Source organism: Dermacentor variabilis, chromosome 2 (genome assembly GCF_050947875.1).
Source record: "Dermacentor variabilis isolate Ectoservices chromosome 2, ASM5094787v1, whole genome shotgun sequence".
In the NCBI taxonomy this organism is placed as follows: domain Eukaryota; kingdom Metazoa; phylum Arthropoda; class Arachnida; order Ixodida; family Ixodidae; genus Dermacentor; species Dermacentor variabilis.
The window spans coordinates 100,178,072-100,201,734 of record NC_134569.1 but is presented as its reverse complement, the minus strand read 5'-3'; the positions used below and the strand labels follow the sequence as shown (position 1 = coordinate 100,201,734).

The 23,663-nt window shown below is 45.8% G+C and overlaps 1 protein-coding gene across 2 annotated transcripts in view; it reads left to right on the top strand.

Annotated features, from left to right (window-relative positions):
- LOC142572403 (sulfotransferase ssu-1-like) overlaps positions 1-22,787 on the top strand; it is a 179,825-nt gene extending 157,038 nt beyond the window's left edge. Inside the window, exons 4-5 of one of the 2 annotated variants that reach the window (XM_075681496.1) lie at positions 13,114-13,480; positions 22,618-22,787. In XM_075681496.1, the coding sequence (XP_075537611.1) occupies positions 13,114-13,480; positions 22,618-22,698 (448 nt within the window). In that variant the 3' untranslated portion in view covers positions 22,699-22,787. Of the gene's footprint in view, positions 1-13,113; positions 13,481-14,350; positions 14,872-22,617 lie in introns of those variants that run through there. The other variant, XM_075681495.1, reaches the window with a different exon arrangement.
- The last annotated feature ends 876 nt before the right edge of the window (positions 22,788-23,663 follow it).

Genomic DNA, 23,663 nt, shown 5'->3' with positions numbered 1-23,663 from the left:
AACGCTGAATGAAACGCTGACGTCATCCTGAACAAGATCAACAAGCGCCCTAGTGCTCGATCTTACGATGCCCCTATTCGTAAGCTTATATTCGTGATTTAGTTATTTGGGCAGGGGGGGGGGGGGGGGGGGGCGATGTGCTCTTATACCGTAGAAACATCCCCCGGACGTCTCTGATGTGCTCGTTTTTATTCTCAAGTACCCAATGAAAAATGTCATCGCTGCAACTTCATGATGTCCTGGTGGCAGGCCACCATGGCATGTCGCGCAAGTATGACCACGCTGATTCATTTGGGTTGGCATATACTATTTGGTGCGTTATACTTCGCCACATTCATTTTTCAAACTATACCAGAGCTCAAGATGGGCGGCCAACTCACTACGTCCCTTTCCTCTGTTTACTTCCGCAAAGTGTGTGTCTATCGCTGTGGTTACCAAATACGCCCAGCGGTATGCTACCACTCAAGCCTTTCTGTCGGCTGAGCAACTGAAGTCGCAGGCTTTCCTCAACACGGCGTCGACGTTCAATATGGCTATCCTCAATTACTTTTCGCGGACTTCGCTCACCGCCTTCTCTCCAATGTCATCTCCTATACTACTCGCTCCTGCTAGACACAACACAAACACGCAACGACCTTAGTGAAGTATCAATAACACGCTAGTTGACATGCTGTCGACGTATATTTCCATTAAGCACCGGTATTGGAGCGTGGTCCTGTCTATGGTGACGTTATCGGGCTACAGCTTCGCTCAACAACACCGCTCGTTACTCATCACTTTTTTTTTTTGTCGACAAGAGCATAGCGTATTTCCTCTGAATGTACTTTCGGCTTTAAGTGTGACCTTGCACGCCCGCTTATTCTGTTACGTTGACGGCAACCGTTGTCGTCAGGCTGCCGCCTAATTCTGAGCGTCGCAGTCACCAGAGAGCACAAAAAGCTGTCTTCCCAAACAAACCACCGGGATTCGAGCCCATCTCCCAAATGCAGCATCTTGCATTTGGGAGATGGGCAGTCTAACCATTACGCTACCACCTGCCTCCACCAATTTCTGTTTATCTGCCTTCTCACTTCTCGTTTTTGCCGCAGACGCAGGAAGAACGGATGCAGAAACGAAAAAAAAGTAAAGATTGCTTGAGCCGCCAGTGACGCATGACTTTAACTTTGGCAGGTCACCTTCATTGGAGCGCATGTAGGCTTGCGGCTTCGTGCAGACTGTGGGTTGCCTTAGCTTTATTGTAAATTTGCTTTCACCAACTCTTTTCAGCTAGAACTGGGCAAAAATGAGACCTACCGTTGAATATTTTTCTTGTTTTCTAGGTTTACAGCAAAAACGCTCATTTACACAAATAGTGATTTTTTTTAAGAATTCGCATAAGGATACTATATTTCAAGGTCATGTTTTGTCAATACGGCCCGGCACCACGTATCGACGAAAGGGCATCACAGTGCCGATGCACGCGGCAGGTTATTGAACGAAGAAAACAGGAAACGACTGTTTTTCAGTTCTCGCAACATATTGTACACAGAACACAAGGCACTCACCACCATGACATTTTTTTTTTTTTTTGACAACAGCGCCACACAATGCCGGACTGATATACTTTCTAAAGGGGTCTCATTTTATTTTTCATCGCAGAACCGCAAGCACAGTTGCGTCGCGCGTATACCGCAGCCACGTACTGTAGCTGTGCTCCTTTTCCTCTAACAATACGGCCGCCGGCGGCTTCACGCGCTCCCGTACGTGGCTGATTGGACTGTCACTCCAGAAGTTTAAATGCATAACCTCTTTGCATAGAAACGACGGCATGATTGTTAACATCATTGCTCTCCAAACTGATCTTGATGAACTAACTCATTGGTGCGGCAAGGCAGATGGTAATTAACGCAGACACAACTATACATCTCAAGTTTACTTCCGCTGCTAAGACGATTCCTAATGCCTACACAGTCAATAATACTATCATTGAAACTTCAGCGTCGGTAAAATACCTCGGTGTAAATTTTAGCTCGTATTTATCCTGGAGCACTCATATTGAACTGATTACTACCAAAGACTTAAAAAAACTTTGTCTTCTTAAACGCCGACTACACCAAGCCAACCAGGACACAAAACTACACGCATTCAACATGCTAATCAGGCCTGTGATAGAGTACGCGTCCGTGATCTGAAACCCCATTATACCTATCTTGTTAACATGTTGGAATCTATACAAAACAAGGCTGCTCAATTCATCCTTTTCCGTTACTCTCGGTATCAAAGTGTAACAGCACTGAAAATATCGCTCCATCTCTCGCCTCTGGTCATGCGCAGAAAACTCAGCCGTTTATCTTTTTTCCATACTATCTACCACAGCAACACACCATTCGCAAGTTCACATCTCGCGGTGCCGCACACATGGGCTCGTGTATATGACATGAAGAAGATTAAACCCATTTTCGCTCGGACAGAACAATACAAATACTCACCTTTGGTCCTGGCTATTGAAGAGTGGAATTCACTTCCTTCTAGCATTGCGGCTATCGCTGGAACATCATCATTTCAAACAGCTCTTTGGTCATACGTAGAAAATTCCAATGTAGAATGATGTGCGTTTCTTTTTCGTTTTTTTTTTTCAGTGGGTGCGTGTGAGCCGTAACGTTCCGTGGAATGTTAGATGACATGTTTTGTAACTTCTGAAGTTGCGATTTTTGTTTTGTTTTGTGGTATTTGCTACATGTGAATTTTTTCAGTACCTGTTTCTAGCCATTTTTTCCCCTATTAACTTGTACCTGGCTTATTAACTTGTTTATTCCTGTCTTCAGCCGTTTATATTCTGTGTTATATATTGTTAAGTTTTCTTTGATGAATCCCCCCCTATGTAACGCCCGCATTGGGCCTTTAGGGTATTGAAATAAAATAAATATTGTTGGCTTGGATATGTTTGGCACGGGGCCCAAGTCGGTGCCCTGTCTTCTAACGCGTTCTTTTGTTTTCGTCTCTGCCTTGAAGGGACGCGCACCGTAACATGCTGCAATGGTGCTTGCGTTGAGCGTATGCAAGGTGAGAAACGCGGTTATAAAATGTCTGTTCACTAACTTGTGCAGTAAACCCATGATTATAGTATTCGCGCAATAGTAAGAGTCACGAGCATGGCAACCGTAACCGCAAGCGTCACGTTATGGTCGTAACTTGTCGCGACAGCGTAGTTGAAATCCACTGACCCTGCCACTAAGAAATACGTGGCGAGGTATGGCTGACGAATAATTAATTTCGAAGATTGGTTTTCAGTAAAACGTTTGTAACCAAGAACGGCGGGTGCTTATACTACCGCAAAGGACGGATGCTGGGCGGTGACTCCAATCATTTACTCGCCGCATCACACATCTATATACACTGGAATTCAACTGGTTTCACCAACTCTTGCTTATATTCTCTCGCCCCTAAACTGCGACTTCGCCTGCCACCCGGGCTCCAGCTTTTCCTCTTTGTCCCCCGCTTCTTTCCCAATCTGCTGAGACGTGCTTCCACTGATGCTTGCTCTTCTTTTTTCTCAATAAATGAAGGCATTCATTCATGCATTCCTAAGTTACTGCAGAAAATAGCGTGTCTTTATCTCCATAACCACCCTTTCTCTCATCTGGACTCTCCAATTGCAAAACAAAGTTGCAGTGTTGCAAATGACTGGGCGTCACATATACAATTTTCTAGGAATGGCCAGTAGCACGGCGGACAATTTTCGGTGGGTGACGAGACAGTATATAGAACACCTTTTCTGCCATATCCACACTCAGTGCTCTGCTTCGTGAGCTACTATTAGCCGCTACTACGAAGTACGAAATGAAAGAAACCTAGCTGGGCTGGTCACGGACAGCTCTTTTTGGATTCGTGATGCGTCGATTTAAAATATATATATTTCTTATATAAGCCTAAATGACAGCGATGTAAGCGAGGTGAGTTACGGTAGCTCGTTGGTTTGGACTAACGACGCTCTTCATGCAGCACTTTCGTCTTATGCGTGTTTACGCACAGGAATGAAAGACAGGAGGGTAACACGCCTTCCTGAAATGAAACATTCGGAATAACTCTTTGTTTGACGGTTATACATATGTCGAGGGCCCCCGATACGAACCACCTGCAAGTCTGTATCAGCTTGCAAAGAGGAACTCAGATTAAACGTTGTCAAGAGGATAGGCTTTTAATTATCATAAGGATATCTTTATTGAAATTCCTTGCCATGAGGTGAAAGCCCACTAATAAGCATTTAAATTTTCTGTGTTATTAATACCTCCTGTTAATAAAAGGTTTCTGTGCTTTACAGCCTCCAAATTAGGTTATAAAAAATAAATTGGTGCGGTAAATGTGTAAACGCAGACGCAAGAAAAGGCCTAGTCCATTTCCCAGTATTCACTCAATGAAGATGGAGCGCCTCTATACTCTCACATTGTAGGGATGTCAAGAACAAAACACTTCCAAAAGAGTGAGTCACGAATATAACTCATTATAAGGTGAGCTTGCGCTGGAAAAAAGAACGCTCAAAGCGCAACGATGGCTGCGCGCAAAGTGCTTCCTCTGATTCTGATCTACGGATCAAGGCGTCAGTTCGTCAGATTGAAATGCTCGTACATTGCAGCGCAATCTCGGGTCCTCAAATGTGATGGAGAATGTACGCCAGTATTCGCTTCACGCGTGCAATCTGATAAGATAAAGCTCTTTCGCTATTGAATCCGTGACAACATACTGGATATTAAAAACACATGCAGGCGCATCTTGAGCTAACTGATAACTTTGGAACTGTGGTTAGACGCTAAAGTAAGCCCCCCCCCCCCCCCAAAAAAAAAGAATACAGTTGCTTTCAATATTAGCTGAAAAATAGTGCTTGTGGTTTAAGAAGGGCCTCCAACACTGCACAGCGGTGCCGACATACAGGAAATTCAAGCGCGAACCACTTTCCAATTACTGGTATTTATCAAACCAGCGTATCGTGGTTCAATGTAGCCCAGTAGTCCCGGGGCCAGTTCCACCACGGGTACTGTGTCGGAGCTCATATTTCATGTTAGCATTAATTGTCACAAAATCACAGCATTTTTTTTAGATCTTATAAATAGACAGCTAAAATACATCCAGCGAAATCCTCATCTTAATAGTTCAGTACTTTTCGTTCTAACGTACATATCCGTGCTGACCCATATGTTACAAAGTACTGAAAATGTACCCAATGCTTTCCTCCAGGCAGCTGTTTTTATTCATTATGATGCCAGAAAACAGAGCCTGATGCCACCAACGCTCAGAAACCTAATCGGGAGCGCGCACAATGTTCTCGCACACCTTGTGGGATGTACCGTAGCGCTGAGGTGCTTCTTGTATAATGTATGAGAATCGGTTGTAAAGGCAGTCGTGCAAGGTTGGGCACATGTGCTTAAGCTCATGAAGTTGATTTGTGCCAAGATAACCTGTCCAAGCTTTCACACTTATTTTATAAGAAGTCTACAGCACCATCAATATGCCGGACGCTTTTAACTGCACGAAACAAAACTATTGAAACGATACAAACAATGTTAACATCATTTTATCATTCGAGTGTTCAGATTGGTAATCTCTAGATGCGGAGTAAGTTGAGAAGTTGTTTGCGTAATTACCAAGCTACGTTAATTAAATTTTCAGTAATGGTTTTTACGCGGCTAAAGAAAATGAGCAAATTGGAGCCCGTCCTCGAGATTATGCAGCCAAGCAGAAAACTTTCTAAACATGCTTCCGTAAGAGCCATGCGAAGAAAAATTTTCCAAGTAAACACTCTTGGAAGGCGTAACTGACGCAGAAAAGGAACATATGTAAAGCCACAGAAAGAACAGCAGTTCACGACGGGACACAAAGGAGGAACCCACACACAAACTGTGCTAACAACTTCAAGTGCTGTTCCTTATGTGATAATGAAGCAACTAGACCGTCAGTCATTCCTTCCAAACCTGTAAAGTCAACCTGACCACATCTAGCCTTCTGGGATGCTGTCATCAAGAGTATGGCCCCACGAACATGTTCCCCGTGGCCTTATAGTCGCGTTCCATTTTTATTCGGGCTGTTTTCTCGAAGGCAAGCAGTTTAAAGTTTTGGTGTCAATGCGGCAGTGTACGTGTGCCGCCGAAAGCTTGCTTGGTCGCAGAAGCGATGCAGGACGGAATGATGGTGCAGATTAAGCGCGTCGCTGGCATCAAGACAATGCGCGACCGCCAAGGGAAGGAAGATAACGAAAGTGAACAGCTTGGTAGCTGCTCACGGAGCCGTGCCGATAGTGACGGTGCCATCATGACGAAATCTGAGGCGGCGATATTGATGGCTGCAGCGTTCCTTTTTTTTTCTTTTATTCTTTTATTCTTTTTTTTTACAGCGAAGTCGTTAAGAGGAAGCTCCGACTCGGCCTATTCAAATAGATGTAAAACGCCGAAACGCTTTCCTTAGATAACCCCTGGACCGATTTTAATGAAATTTGTTGGATTCGGGAGAGAAAGGTAAATTCTAGTGACTATCGGAAGCGGAATTTCTATTTAGGGCCTGAATTTAGGCAAAAGATATTCAAAAATTCGAAAGTGCGAAAAGTACACAAGCACGAAGTTTACAAATTATTAACTCCATATCAAGAACTGAGATCGCGGTTCTGTAAACAGCGTCCATTAGACAATTCAAAGTGGACAAATCCAATATGCCGATTTATATCTTACGTGAAGTCGTTACGTTGTGAACAAGGGTTGTGGAAAAGCTGTATTTCCATATTACTAATTTTTTGAGATTCATGCGTAATATATCAATTTTGTCTGCTTTAGATGTGCTGTTAGATGCAATGTACATAATTTTGATATTAGTTTTCATTGCCGAAAGAGAGTTGTAAACTTGATGGTTTCGTTTTCTTAAAATTTGCGATTTTTGACAATTGAATAAACAAATGATGCCCTAAATCAAGAATTCGATACCAACAGGCACTAGATATTAAGTTCTTGTTTTAAATGCAACAAACCTTGTCAAATTATATGCAGTGGCTGTCGAGAAAAATGAATTCTCCTTTTACATTTATTTAGATAGGACCACCACAGCTAAAGCTTCCTCTTAAGGGCTACTTTCCCCCCTATCGCGTCCGCGTGTAGAGCCAAATCCCGAAGATGGCGTAATACCGGCCCGACCCGCAGTGGTGGTGAAGCATGCGTTTAGCGCTCCCCATACGTGGGCTGATCCCGAATGTAACGCCATGCCGGGGAGACCCGCGGCGGAGATGAAGCAGGTGTTAAGCACTCCCCATACGTGGGCCGATCCCGAATACAGTGCAATGCGGGGCGACATACGGTGGAGGTGCAGTTCGTCATTAAGGTGTCCACATACACAGCTTTGCAGGTCATGTTTCTTCGCAGAGTGGAAGGGCACTGAGATTTTTTAGTTATCCGCGTTTATCCTGCATGCGTCTGCGATGAAAACAAGAAGCAGGTATGCCTGGAAAATCTAAGGTGGTGGAAGCAGGTGGTAGCAGAGAAGTTAGCATACCCAGCCCCTGCACGTGCTTATATCTGCATTGACGTGAGTTCGTGGTAGTGATAGCGACCAAAGCTCTACTTTTTCTGCGTACTCTAGTCATTGTGAAACTAAGGATGTGGTTAGCATGCCCAGCCACTGAATGCAAATTGCAGCAGTTACGAGTGGTGGAATCCCGCTGGGGCTGATTGTGAAGAAAGCTTCCTTTCTCTGTCCACTCTCGCGATGGTGAAGCTAAAAATGAGGAGGAGGCCTGACGGACACAACGTTGATCGTCACCATAACAGAATGGATGGACGACCTGCGGAAAGGACAAGGCACACCAAGTTTTTAGCACTTAACTTGTCCTACAGTAAAGCGCTACAATGGCTAGTATGCCCTCATGGGAATGGTAGACCGAACTGCTTCTCACTGCTAACACTGGACTGATACTAAGAAAATACTCCGTCCGCAGGCACCACGCTACACTGAAATTAGCAAAATAATGTCAGTTTTTAAACTGATATTGCCAATTATCTGGTGTCCTTCCTGCGTGTGTGGAGGGCATAAAGGATCTGGCAATGAAATGGTAGTATCTTCGTTTTTGCTGCGGTTGCACACAAACAAAATTCTTTGAAGTGATCGGACAGTGATCTAAAGGCGGAGAAGACCAACCCTCAAATTAAAAATAATTGCTGGTTTCAGATCTTCCAATGTAATTTGCGCTTAGCTACCATCTGTTATATTTTTTCTTTTTTTGCTCTTATAAAGAAGAAAACTCCAGATTACTACAATATCAACAACCGTACACAAAATAGACTGGCTTTGAAGCTGTGACCACGCACCGCGCTTTTGTACATTTAGCCAATGTAGTATTGGGGCAACACGTTTGAGCAAAATGATTAGGTTTTTGGTCAAAGCACTGTGACAGGCGGGAAAAACTCGTTGTCATGCCCGGTCGTAACAATATCATCTGAAATCTTATTTACTTATATTCATTTTTGAAAAATCACTATGACCGTTTATACACTTGCTTCGTATGAGTTATATACTAGCTTGCCTCGTCCGTCTCAAAAATGTATTCTCCTTTCGGGAGACGGCCTTCGTGAAAAACGACGCAACATGACAGTAAAACATACAGCAAGGTTCTATCCAATGATTGGCGAAATTGTGCACTCAGGGCGTGTCGACTAGCGTGCGAGTGAAAGTTGAATTATGAACGTTGTAAGCTTGTGTTGCCTCTAGCACGAGCGAGTAGTGTTAGCGATGACATTGGTGTGAAAATGGTGAGCTCGGTCTGCGATTTGTTCTTGTGATTTCCACATTGAACGTCGCAGTTGTCACGATGAGAGTACTTCTGGGACATTATTAGCCCAGTGGGCTGGGAAGGCTCGAGTGGTAGCTCACCTTGAGGAGTAACACTTATTAAGTAACACTTATTAATATACGTACTTTGCGATGATGAAAAAGATGCAGAAACACCACTGGTGTTGTCTAACTATTCGTAAACAGGCCCCGAAATTTCAATTGGCCCACCCCCAAACATTAAATAGGCCCACGCCCAAACTTCAAGTTGGCACCCCCTCAAATTTATATTGGCCCACCCCCAAATTTAAAGTCGGCCACGTCCGATTTTCTTTTCGCCCAGCCTTAAACTTGGAGTTGGCCCAATCCCCAATTTCATTTGGGCCACCCCTAATTTTCAAGTTGTTCCACCCACGAAATTCCATAAATCGTCCCCCAAATTTCCAGTTGACGCACCCCTAAATTTAGGTTGGCCCACCCCCATATCGACCCCAAGTTCAGATTGGCCGACCCCGAGATTGCCCCCACATTTAGGTAGGACCAACCCCATATCACCCCCAAATACAGATTGGCCCACCTCCACAACACCACCAAATTTATATTGACCCACTCCAATACCACCTGCAAATCGAGGTTGACCCACCCCCAAATCAGCCCCGGCCGACTACTTCCCCGTTTATTCCCGAAAGCAAAGTCAAAAATAAATGGTGGGGAAAACCTGTACCTGCAGAAATGCATACCAGGTTTAAAGCCAATTGAAAATAAATGAATAGGGGTTTTTAAGTAATACCCAAAGCGCATGCTTTTGTGTACAAAAGCCAATTGGAAAAATAAAAGCCCCAAACTAACGCGGGCCCACCCCTCGATCACCTCAAATTTAGGATGGCCCACCGCAAATCATCCCCCAATATGGGTTAATCCACCCATCACCCACCCCCAATTCAGCTTGGCCCAGCCAAACATCACTCCCATGGTTAGGTTAGCCCATCCCCATGTTATCTCCAAATTTAGGTTGGCCCACTCCCATATCATCCCCAAATCCAGGTTGGCCCACCCTCATATCAGCCCCAAACTTAGCCTGGCCCACCCCTCTATCACCTCAAATTTAGGATGGCCCACCGCAAATCACTCCCAAATTTAGGTTAGCCTCCCCCCCTACCCCGCCCCCCGATTCAGCTTGGCCCAGCCCCATATCACGCCCATGGTTAGGGTGGCCCACCCCCCATATCAGCCTCAAATTTAGGTTCTCCCACCCCCATATCATCCCCAAATCCAGGCTGGCCCACCCCCTATTCCCCCAAGCTTAAACTTACCCACCCCTATATCACCTCAAATTTAGGTTGGGCCACCCCCATATCAGCCTCAAATTCAGCTTGGCTCACTACCATTTCACCCCAAATTTAGGTAGGGCCACTCCCATATCACTACCAAATTCAGCTTGACCCATCTCTGTATCACGCCCAAATTTATGCTGATGCCACTTCCAATTTCAAGTTGGCCACCCCAACCCTTTTTATGGAGACCTATATATTTATATGGGAAATGCGTCAAGCTTTTGGCGTTACAGACACGATTTTGCTACCAAACTGCTGGGGTACTCGCCAAAGAATGCTGCGCGTTAAAAGCAAATGCACCGAACGAAGGACACCATATGTTGATCCTAAATGCTGAGGGCTAGCCAAGCTAGCTTCTCTGTAGAGCGACCGGGGCAGACACAGCACGGGACATTTATTCAAATGGTTTTTTACAGCCACACCTACGGATTGATACCACTTGGCTGTAGGGAACACATTAACAGTAGCTATTAATCCAGACACTGCACATCTTCTCCTAGTTGGTGCATTTCTTATTTGGATGGATCTTGCGAAATAATTAACGTTCGGGCAGCGATTCAGCCTAGCAGACCCTTTGTTCCACACGAATGTTGCATAGGAATGGCACTGGCCACCAGGTGGCATTGTGGCACAGGTGGACGTGATTCGCTCGGAGTGTGTGCCATTAAGGACAGCCGAAAGTCTAAGAAAACGGACCTTCCAGAAGAACGCAATAAGAATAGCTATTTTGTTCTCTCAGGTTCCACGCTACAAAGCACGAAAGTTTTTTTTTTTTTCATAACACAAAGCCATGCGCAAGCTTCTAGTTATGATGTCCAATGAATCAAATCTTCATAAAAGCGATGACTTAACAAATGAACACGATACTGCTACGTTTTATGAAGAAAAAATAGAAAGCATAATATTTCAAGAGCACCACTGGTTAACCAGAACCGAAAGCAAATCTTGAGTTTTGTGATTCTGCCATCTAGTGAGAGACTACAAAACTAGGTCCTATGCGGTTTAAAAAAAAACTGCGAAGCGGGAATCGAACCGCGGCCACCTTGATGATTAAACGTGCTCACTATTCTACCACTCGGCCACGGTTACCGAGGCTTCGCCAGGCGGTACGCTCATGTTTTTATACACACCACGTGAATTTTCACGACAGTGTTGCAAAAATCGCTTTCGGGAACAGTCTTACGCCATATGTGGAGAGTCGAGATAGGCATCAATCGAAAGCTGAGTCTCGGGACTACATACGCTGCACTGCGTATTACGATAGACGGGATAGTTTTATTACAGTCATCGTTCTTGCCTCAAAAATGGAGCACAAATTTTCGTTTTCGTCGTTTCCATAAGCTTCCATTGCTAAAACTTTAACCGCTGTGGGAACAAAATTCTTACGTGCCATAGAGTGATCACTGCATTTGGCTCGTGTGGATTGTCTTCCAGAACACGTGTGTCTCCTGCCTTTTTCAATAATCGGCCTGCAGCTTTTGTTATTCGCGAAAAACCCGCTCGTTCCATTGAAAACGCGCTAGCTTCGTGCCGGGGCCGCTTGGGGCGCTAGTAGGTACGCGTCCGGAAAAGCTGGATATGATTATTGAGTAGCCTTTACGGAATCCTGCCTGGTCCTTTGGTTGACGGAAGTCTAAGTTGTTCCTGATTCTATTTGCAATTACCTTAGTAAATACTTTGTAGGCAACGGACAGTAAGCCTACAAAGTATTCCCTAAGGTTGATGCGCAAGGTCGGAATGATGCGTTGAGAATGAAGCTTTTGACTGCGCTAACGCGCGACATTTGTAGTTTTATTCATAGAGTATTTACAAGCCGACCATTTTGCATTCGATGTTTCCTGAGTTGTTCGTGCAATCGGAGCTTTAAGGTGACAGTCAAACTTACGGAACTTTTTTTTAATTGGCGGGCCACCTGGCATAGCTAAAAGCTCCCTTAACTATTTCTTCCGTGTGTTATAGCCTCGGAATAGTATGCCTTTTCGTCCGGTACAATACATTATACGCGCTTAGAACTCAACGTAATTATGGTTCCATGGTCTTAGGCTGCGACCGGCTCTCGCGCATGGGCACTAGGGACATGTAATGAGGTTCCACAGCATTCGGTCAGTAGTCATCCGTGATTCCGTCATGGATTTGAGATTTCATGCCAACTCAGGACAGCGAGCATAAATAAGGGTTGCTAAACATGTGTGTGAAAGCGCTTCGTAAAATTCCGATAAATGTCCTGCTATCACTGCGTGAGTTCGTGTATGCTGCGCGATCGACACATCACATTTACTGATTCAAAAAAGTTGTTCCGTTCAATTCTGTTATGTTAGTGGGAGGGTGACTATAATTTTGTAGCACATAATTAATACACCCAGATCACAACATTCTTGCTTTCGAGTTCTCGTTTCCTGGTATTATGTTGCGAGAATGGATTGCAGGATGCAGCTCAGGCTACTTCGGGCTACTTCATCTGCTTCGGGTCTATTTTGTTTCTCCCTGTTGATACTAGCTGTTGTGATACCACGCCATCCGCACTGTACCCCGCTTTAACTTGACGGCGCCGAACGTCGCATGTGTCTTGTATGCACCGTCTTTCGTTCATAGCCAAGTCAGAAACGTTTAACTGCATCTTGAAGTGTGTATCATATTTGCAGTGCTAAAGACGGTATCCCTTGTCTATTTCTCGTGGATTTCCGTCTTTACCCGTCTTCCGTCTTTCCGTCTTCTGAATATGTATAGCGCAATTTCGTGTATCGTCCTATTCGTCACAACGCACGTCATCGAGCGCGGGTGCGTGCGTATACAGGCACCACTCTGCGCTGGAACGTTCCCGAGCGGGCGAGGTGCGGGACTTGGTAGGGACGGTATATACCAAGTCCTGCAATGGTACAATGCACGGCACTAACAAATGAAATAGTTGCTTTGTGCTTACAGGGTCTTTTTTTTTATAGTTTAGTAGAAGCTCGTGAAAAGCTGCACCGCGCTTCAAGAACAGCGTCTTCCCATGCCGCAGGTACATCTACATGCTGCGCAACCCGAAAGACTGCTGCGCGTGCGCCTTCGATGACGCGGTGACGTTCCCGCAGGACTACGACTTCGGCGAAGGCCGCTTCAACGACTTCCTCGACCTGTTCCTGCAGGGCTCCGTGCACGGAAACGACTACTTCCGGCACGTGTTCTCGTGGTGGGCGCATCGTCACGAGCCGCACGTGATGTTCGTCGTCCTCGAGGATCTGCGCATGGAGTCTCGCGCCCATGTCGAGCGCCTGCTCAACTTCGTCGGCTGGCGCGACGCTATCGACAACAGCCGCAACGTGGCGCTCATGCAGGAGGTGCTCGAGCACATCGCCAGTGGACCCGAGCACACCCGCATCATGGAGGTGAGCCAACACCGCGGTAGTCCCATAGTTTGTAAAGCGGTGCTACGCATACGTAGTGGCCTGCAAGCCGTAGATGGAGGTCCTTACGGAAAAACCTGCGTAAAGTTAAACAGGCGTGACTACACGGACGGACAGGGTCATTATAAGTAGTACAACCCATGTGCGTGTTACCACTATGAGCTCTGCAACATTTCTTTAAGTTGCATATCTTGAGGTTATATACTGGCACAGTGCACTGCTCAATAATATCGTTAAGCTGCCGTTCATGAGTAGGAAGTGCCTACTATATGCCATCCTAGCCTTGAGCTCTAGCAAGTAACCAAGTACCTAATAAAGAAACGATAGAGCGTGCGAACCTTAGAAGACTGGTCCAATTGGCTGAATTGTCGAAACTGGCCGACAAGCGCAAAATAGGGGACATTTGTAACAGTTAGAAACATGTGAAAGTAAATAGCGACGAAAGCGCGAAGTCGGTGATGGGAGCCTTGGCATGCTAGCTCATACAACGTAGTCATAAGGTATCGCGCACTGTCATCTGCCGATGAAAGGAACGCTATTATTCTTCGTCTAAGAAAGTGTGCCTCGTACTTCGCAAGAGGTATATATAGCACTGGAGTGGAAGCAGCTGCTTCATGGGTGTCATGCACTGAGGAACGCGATCATATGGACGCACGGATCATGGCGCCACGTGTTCCACTGCATAAAAGTGTCGTGTGTTCAGTGCAGTCTACAGCGCAGTGTCCAACACCAGAGCGTGCGACCTCGTAGCGCCCCCCCCCCCCATTACAGTTGCCAGTCGGTCACCGAAAGTTTCGTTCAACACGATGTGCAGAACAGAAACCCGAGAAAGCATTTCTTCGTAAATCGCAGGTCAGAATGGCATCGGCTCCCGTACCGTCTTCCGGTTCACCCGACCGGACGTTGGCACGCGTGACGACAGCTGGCTACTGGAAGAACTACTTCACGTCCGGCCAGTCCAAGCGCATGGACCTTGTCTTCCAGGAGCGAACCAAAGGCACCGACATTGCCCGTCTGTGGAACGAATACAACGTTTTTCCCAATTAGTTTCGACGTCCAGCCTTATCGAGACTTCTCTTGCCGAGCTTTCTTTTTGAGAATATATGAGTCCCGAATGCGCGAATGAGTATCCCCCATTCCGCGTGATATTCTCATTCGCACATAAGGTACGTGTGCTAGTTCTCATTGTCTCTGGTGAATCTATCGTCAGGCTTTCGTGCATCGGACACGGGCGTGACGATGATGTCAGGAATGAGTGTCGGTCATGCGAAAGATGGAAATGATCGGTAATGTTTGGATGCGTACGTCTGCTAAGCTGGAGAATTGCAACTGTTGCTATGTAGCGACGCCTACAATCGTTAAACTGTAGAACGTTTTTGAATATGGCAAGAAAAACTTCGCGTTCTGTGGACAATGCAGCCGTGAACATGCCAGACGAATTGGGTTCCGCTGCATGTAGCATTGCTCGCTTTCTCCTATGGCTTCGGAGGCCCAGGTCTATATTGCCGCTGTCAATGACGCCGTGGCCAGCGCGGCATTTCATTGACGCCAGCCATCGGGTATTCATGATTATCAATTAGTCCCGAGCGAAAGATCGCCTCACGCATTGAGGCTCCTCCAATCTCTTAGAAACTAGCGCAGTTAGGACGTCCCGCCCAGCCTGTCACCGCAGCTTTTTCGATCTCAGGCACCATGCAGAGCCAGGCGCCAACCATGAAAAGTCGACCATCTATGTAAGGCGGATAGAAGGAGCGTGGTATGGGCAGGGCACTGTTATATATCGGCGCTGCCCCAACTGCGAGATCACGTTGAGTAATCAACGTATCAACATATGAATATTCGTGGAGTTTGAACAACCTTTTGAAACACTCAACTACATCATGTCTCACACTTGTGATTCAAAGCACAAACTACACGGCCTTAGAAAATTTATGCCTCGCACGCCCCGCTGGAAGTGAAAAAAAAGATGCCTACGAAGGAACAGCTGTCGCAGGAACACACAATGAAAGCAGTCTATCAAAGACGCCCATTCCTTTCCACAGCAGATTCTTTGGTGTGTCAACTGTTCTCTGGAAGAACGTGTTGTGCTCGCGGCGCGACTGCTCGCCTGTGAAGTTCTTCCTCTGACAAATCGTGCCCTCCCTAACGAAGAACTTCCTCTTGGACATGACCGAGGTGTATTCGCGCGCCTTGAGCTTCATGAAGAGGATCTTGGTCAAAAGCAACAGGGACTGCAGCTTGTTCTAATCTTTGATAAAATCGTTGGCGACACCGCCCAAGAACTTAGCGATGATCTGCACGTGCTCCTTGGGCTCCTTCATCATGGTCTCGCAGGCAAGGAACAGTATGTTGGGCTGGTTCTTGTAACTCCACCAGGGCAGCAGGTGATCGAAGTAGTCGTTGTACTCCATCTCGCCGCGGATGAAGCACTCGAAGACGTCCTCGAATAAACCCGTTATGGAATTGATAGTCCTCTGGGTACGCCTTCATGATATGGTAGATGGACACTCAACAGTCCTTGACGTTTCGGGCGATGTAGATGTACTTGGCCGCCTGGTTGTTGGCGATGCCATTGAACGGCAGGTGCGTCTTGATGATGCGCGGAGCCCGGTATCAGTCGACCTGAAGATCAAGCAGGACCAAATTACATGCTGTGCGGTACACCCCCATACAATCAATATATCTTCTATATTATGCTGTTCTTCCACCGCTCAATTTGAACAGGCTGAAAGCAAATACTTCATTGCAAGTGCAATACTAACCAGCTAGTCTTCGCTTCTTAATCTAATGTATCTTTTTGCGTGGTATGTGACTATGGCGTCACATATACACACCTTGCAGACATCCTTCTGTTAGCTTCGAGAATGTGCAAACGCTGCTCTCTATCGTTAAAGACGTGGCTAACATTGCAAAACGACATTTACATGATCACTACTATCAACTGCACAACAGTGGCATGTGTTTATGATTATAGCTTTATCGGTCCTTGCCGATAAGCATATTATTCTCATATTATTATCGTTCGTGATGGTTTTTACTTGACGATTTTCACCGTACTCGAAAGTATTTCTGTAATTCTCTCTGATTTTGATATGGCGCTAACGTTATTCGAAGCGACACCACCAAAGAATTCGCCACAGAGCTTCTTTTACGCGGTTTCGCCACAAGTGCGTCGTCATAGCATCATGACGTGATATGTGGAAGCTTAAGTGCTACCCAGAACAGCATTGAAGCACTATTAAGCCAAAGTTTATCTATAACTGGGACAAAACCAACCATTATTCTTTCTAAGGCAACAATGGTCAGGCAGCTATATATTCTTGTCGCGGAGCTTCAAACGTATAATTTTCGACTTTCAAGTTTACGTTGAAGTTTATTGTCTCAGATTATTGCCTGCGTCAAGCTTGACCGCTTATGTATAATTACCTTTCTTTCAGTGAGCAGTTTTCTGTGTGCAGTACGTTCTCAATAAACTCCAGCACTTGCCGATCAACAGAAAGCCACTGATATGCGGTGTACACGCCTGATTCCCCGCAGCCAGGATGCGAGTCGATCATAATGTCCGTGCTCAGCGTATCGAAGTTGAGCGAAAAGACAATGCTGTCCTGCGTCAGCGCGGGCGACAGCCGGATCGCCTCCACGTACATGAACTTGGGCTTCTTGGTCACTTGCGAGAAGCCCTGTCGGTTGCCGGACTGCGACATGAACGGAGCACATGGGCACACGCACACAAAAGCACTTCTCTCGGTGATGAAGTTGCAAGTGATAGTCTGCAACTGCACCCACAACAACGCGAGGATTTGACGCGACAGTTCCACACATTTGTCTGAGCGTTACTCGCATATAGCCAAGATTCGGGCTATAATGTTGCAATTTTCTGTATTCATGCGTCGACTCCGTACAGAGTATCAAAGTGTGTTTCCTGAGTTTGCTAAACTTTCCCAGTAGAACTTTCCCAGTAGCTTCGACAGTGTTGTCGTCACTTTTGCATTATTCTAGAGGCACCTAAAACGTCCCTGCAATTATCATTGCGAAGAGGTCCGTAATATGCAACGTTCCACAAACGACCGCAACGTATACAATCAATGCCTCCTAGATACCTACGAGGCGTTCATACAACGCGCGTACAACTTTCTGTGGCTATAAGGGAAAGCCACGGAGGCAAAGTGCGCACAAGTGAGAGCGCTTCTGAAAATAATCCTGCGTTTTCTTCCATGTTCGTTTAAGCTGGGGAAGAGAAAAAACGTAACCACCTTATTAGCAACAGTTTAATAAGACAAAATACACCGCTGAATGTAAAAGTTTGCTTGTTTTGCGGCTTTTCCCTTCCGCGTCTGGGCAAACGCGAGACCTTCGCACGTGGAAGCTGCATCGTTTCAGCGTCTGTTCCGAGAAACCAAAAGCACTGTCAAACGCTGGCGAACTACTTGGCGCGGTAGCGCATGTGCAGAAGCTCCGCCCTCGTAGCTTTTCTTTCATAGCCACAGAAAGTTGTCCGCAAGTATAGCAATTGAATCATGAACACGACAGAACAATATACAGTCGGAGTTCGGGGTCCGAAGACCGCAAATAATTTATAGGCCCTTTTCATGCTTACAAACAGAGTTCCCAGAAGACTTGCGGTTTAACTCTGCGGAACAACACAAGTTACAATAGCCTACGAATTTATAGGACCTTCCAGCTGGCACCAGTTTTGCTGCATAGTTGGAGTGTTTGACAAGTGCAACAAAAGAAGCCCATACATTAGCTCGATGCTGGGCACACGTTCTCTCTCTCTGAAAACATCCAAGAATATGTGCCTACGGTATACTATGCGACAAAATACTTCTTTTTTTTTTCTTGGATGACTGTCGAAAATTGATGACCGGAAGTTCTCTGGGGTCACGAACGCACTGCTGCCACCTCGCGGATGCAAAGGGTCTATAGCGCGCTCAGAAACTGTGGAAAGGCGAGCGTTTCGCCGCAAGCTAGTTGTGCGAAGCGAACATCCATCTGCATGCAGTCTTGCATCGCAAGACGCACGCAAGATTTCCTCCATTCATCGTCCTAATCGACAAGACAAGAAACTGCTGGGGAACAGAATACACATTAAGGAAAGGCCGCCATTACCGCCGGAAATGTGTTCTTGAGTTTTTTTTTTCGATCGTCAGGGGCCATTACTGATCAAATTTGCTAAATCTGGAGAGACTATCAATCATTTCCGATATTTTGAAATGTCGGGTCGGCTGCGTGTCGCAATCAAGAACAAACGACGTAGAAGATTGACGAATGAGGTCACCTTGCTCAACGACAATGCCCGTCCCCACGTCGTTGATGTGGTTAACACAAAACTGGCAAAGTTCAAGTAGGAAACGCCGCAACATCCGCCATACAGCCCAGGCCTGTCGCCTTGCGACTTCCACATACTGGGGAAATTGAAAAAACAGCTCAAGGGAACCAGGCTCGTGTCGGACGATGACGTGAAAGAGTCAGTTACAGACTTTTTGAAGCAGCAACCCAAGGATCTTTATGAGACGGGAATCACGCAACTCGTTAGTCAGCGGAACAAATGTCTAAGTGCTTATGGTTACTACTTTTAAATAAAGTAACCCGTTTGTCGTATATTCGCATTGGCTCACTTTCATTTGGCTCGCCCTCGTAGATTTTGTAGAATTCGTGCTTTTTATATGTGCTCTCTGCTGCGATGATCATTTCGGTGCAATTACTCGCAATACACGACCGGTGACAGCTGCTCCTGTGCAATATATTGGAACAATATATTGGACAGTGTCATTGAGCTATTTTCCTGACCGTTGCATATGTACAAAAACGTAAACAAGGTTATTGAATGACAAAGTTTCATCAAAATATTTGTCCTGAACTTGTTCATTTCACGGCCTTTGCATTTTCCATATCAGTGGCATGCACTGCTTTGCTGGTTTCGAACTGGTATAGTTCTAAAGTCCGTGTGATATTTTCTTTACTTAATAAATAGACAAAACACGAGGAAGCATTGATATCGATTATTTCGGGCACAACTTTTGGGACACACCAGTGTATTCTTTTATGAAAAGTTACGTATTTTACTTGTCTTGATAGTGCGTAGTGTTCAAAAATTCGTTTACAGCATCTTTGGCAATGACGGTGCGCTTATTATTCATGTATTTGATCCCTCGACAAATATTATGAAGAGTAGGCCGAGCTGCACCGCTTGTTTGTTTGTTTGTTGGTTTGTTTGTTTGTTTGTTTGCTTGCTTGCTTGTTCGTTTGTTTGTTGGCTTGTTTGTTTGTTTAAGAAAGAGCATTTAAAAAGAATAACAACACTATACTGTTAGCGCTTACTGTGGCTGTAGTTACTGCTATTGCTGTAGTTGTCATTGATGCTGTCATCGTCGTTGTTGTTGTTGTTGATGATGAGGGACAGCATTCCAGTTGTGAAATCCTTTGAAGCACGCTTTATGCGTGTAGGTGGAAGAAGTGTCATATGTAAAAGGAAACCACAGCATTCAATCAACTCAGTGTGGCCAGTCTCCCCTGTGGGTACAAGCCATGTTTTGAGGCAACAACAAGTAGAAGAGGACAAAGAAGTACCGCAACGCCAGGCGGAGCCGCTTGGCTCTCGAAAAGTCGGGCCGCTGGCGTCGCCTACATGCAGGCCGCAGCTACCCTGCCTCCCCAAGGACGAAGGAACTGCGGGTCACGCGAACGCGCAGCCTTCGATCAGGTGGCATAGGGACCGCTGCAGCCTCACGGACTCGTCATGGCGGCAACGGCGGAGTCGTCGTCAAAGTCTCCCAAGCGCACCAAGTCGTTCTTTGTCGACGTCCAAGGCGTCCTCGCGCCGTGGAATTCCAACGTGAGCGACGTGCTCTTCGCCATGATGTACCGGCCTTACCCTGGAGACGTCTTCATCAACTGCTACCCATGCTCGGGCGGCACCTGGCTCAGCATGTTGCTGTACGCGCTCACACACGGCGGCCGCCGACCTGTGGACTACACGGCGCTCTCGTTGGACGTGCTCTTCCTCGAACGCATGGGCCGCAAGGTGGAAAACACGGCACCGCCCCGCAGGTCGGTACATTACACGTGTTACCGACGGGCGCTGACTGTACGAGCAATCATCATTCACCCCACCTGCTACGTCCCTTGAGAAATCGCTGCCCAATGATGATAACTGCGCGGCAAAATTAAGGGCTTCCGGCACTGCAACACGAAGAACACATTGTAGATATCGCTCCGGTTTTCAAGTCCGAACTATCGGTTTCCTCATGAATATGGAAGTGTGATGCGTTTGAATAGTCTAGAGGGGCATAGTACACGCAAGTACAGGGACAAAAGACACGACTAGACACATAAGCACACTTGTCCCTGCTCTGGTGTGTGCTATCCCTCAAGGCCATCAGTATGAACCACCAAGAACAGCGCTTAATGTCAGGAGGGGGGGGGGCGCCACCCCCTCCATTCCATAAAGAAGGACTCGACCCTCCTTCGACAGGTCAGCTGTAGTATTGCGGCATCCACTCGACAAGCGCTGAACTTGATTTTATTACCAATATTACCTTGTGCGGGGCCATTCTAACTCTCACATTTTTCGATTAGTGGTTTAATCGCGATTAATCGGTTCATGTGGCATGAGCAAAAGCAGATATTGTCGTACTGCGCTGCGCATTTGCCCGAGGCACTACACATGACGGTCACGACTCATCTTCTACTAGGATTCTTGGCACAGCATACTGATTCGCTATGATATATTGTAGCGCGCTCACCAGACAAGGACACAAGGCAAAGTTAGCACAGGAGCGCCTTATATTTTTATGTTTCCTGATATATACACTCATCACTCATTTCCCAAACTCATTATTATTACTTGTCACGTCAATTGCATAGGGTGTCCCAGCTAACGTTAGCTAAGCTGTTAAAGGTTGGCGACCGAACACCGAATGTCGTATACTCAAACCTTGCAGCGGGTTTTCTTCTTTTAACAGCTTAGCTAACGTTAGCTGAGACACACTATATGGCGTGCAGGCTTGTGTAATGCCCGCGCGCTTGAACTGCAGACAGCGCCGCTATGCGACTGCTCTGTTGTAAGAGAAATCAAAACGTTTAATTACATATACTAATGAAGACCGGCACTACTCGTAGAAGCGCAATGCGCTGCTCATAGGCCGGCGACCAGTATAGCGCGGGCACACTCAAACATACTCATACGTATATATATATATATATATATATATATATATATATATATATATATATATATATTCATTTCGTATATATTTCATCGTATATCGTCGATTTCATTCCGTATATATATATATATATATATATATATATATATACGGAATGAAATCGACTTACTAACGATCAAGTAATACAGCAATATATGACGTCATTCATTAGAAGCCTCAGTGTCCATTAACATCTATCTTCTGTTGTATTCATTCCCTGCTGCCCATATAGTTACCAATTTCTTATTGTTATCAACTTTATGCCCCTTACATTTTGTATTAGTGTATTAATCCATATTTTATATGTTCCTGAATAATTACGATATGCCATAAATATCACAGTGCTGCTTTGTCTACTCCTATGTTACGCTGTCATCATTGAACTTTGTTATCTCAAATGCTGATCCTTTCTTTTTGTTCGCTAATCATTTGCGGCCTTTTTTTCTGGCTTCTTTTGTAAATATTTGACCAGTGCTTGTATCTGCACGCCCACCCTGCGAAAATCCCTTCCTGGATTGCAGTATCACTAAATAAATAAATAAATAAATAAATAAATAAACGGACACGCAGGCAGACGGACGGACGGACGGACGGACGGACGGACAGACAGACAGACAGACAGACAGACAGACAGACAGACAGACAGACAGACAGACAGACAGACAGATAAATAGATAGATAGATAGATAGATAGATAGATAGATAGATAGATAGATAGATAGATAGATAGATAGATAGATAGATAGATAGATAGATAGATAGATAGATAGATAGATAGATAGATAGATAGATAGATAGATAGATAGATAGATAGATAGATAGATCACTTCTCGTGTTGGGGAAGCGACAGGTGCCACCTTGCATTGAAGGAAAACGCAACCTGTATTTCCTCCTCGCCCTAATTCCTCGCAGACTGAAGAGCCACCTGCCAGCGAAGAAGCTGCGGCTCAGTCAGGCGGCCAAGTACGTGTACGTGGTGCGCGACTACCGTGACTGCTGCGTCTCGCTGTACGAGCAGATGTCGACCAGGGCGCTCGACTACCGGTTCGCGGGCGTCACCTTCGATGACTACTTGGAGCGCTTTGTCACAGGCGCGGTGGAGGACAACGACTACTTCGACCACGTGAACTCCTGGTGGGAGCACCGCAGTAGCCCCAACTACTTCTTCGTCTTGATCGAGAATCTCAAGAATGATTTTGAACACGTGATTACCGCCTTTCGCTACTCTCCGACTCGCGAAAATGTCAATGTGTGAGCAACAACGAAATTCCCCAGAGGTGCGCGTACATTGAGCATACTGCATATCTTAAACAGCAAGAAAGCAAACTCTGACTATTCTTTGATTGCGGCTTGACTTGATTCCATTTGTTTTGTTTTGGTTTGTTTTCGTTTTTATTTTTAAGTGGTAGTGACAGTGGCACCAGCGTGACGTGCCACGGCACACGGGTACGTCTTGAACACCTTTCCGCTTGTATAGATAAAAGTATTTTACGAGCCAACTCGTCGGGGCGAGGATGCCCATAAGTTTACCTTTCTGCTCCTTGTGTTCACGGGTCTTGATATCCATGGCTCCTATAGCAGCAAGCTATCGTCTCTTGAAGTATTGTATGGCCCTAAATAATTAACGTTATTTGCATTCTGTGTTTTTCCTACATTTGTGTCATCGTTCCTCCAGCCAACTCCTAATAGTATTCACCGATGATAGTCACCCTTACCTTACGTATGGTATATTTAAAATCCGAAGCTCCGGGCGTGGTAACTGCGTCCTCATTTGCGCCTGCAGAGACCCGCTGGCATAACGAACTCAGTAGTTTGCATGCTATTTCCACACGCTGTACACGCATGAAATAATCATCACAGGTAAATTTTGTATTATAAATCCGCGTTTCGACACCATCATGTCATCTGGAGAGCGCCGCGCTATTTATTGTCGTAATCATGAGCTTCCGAGAAGTACA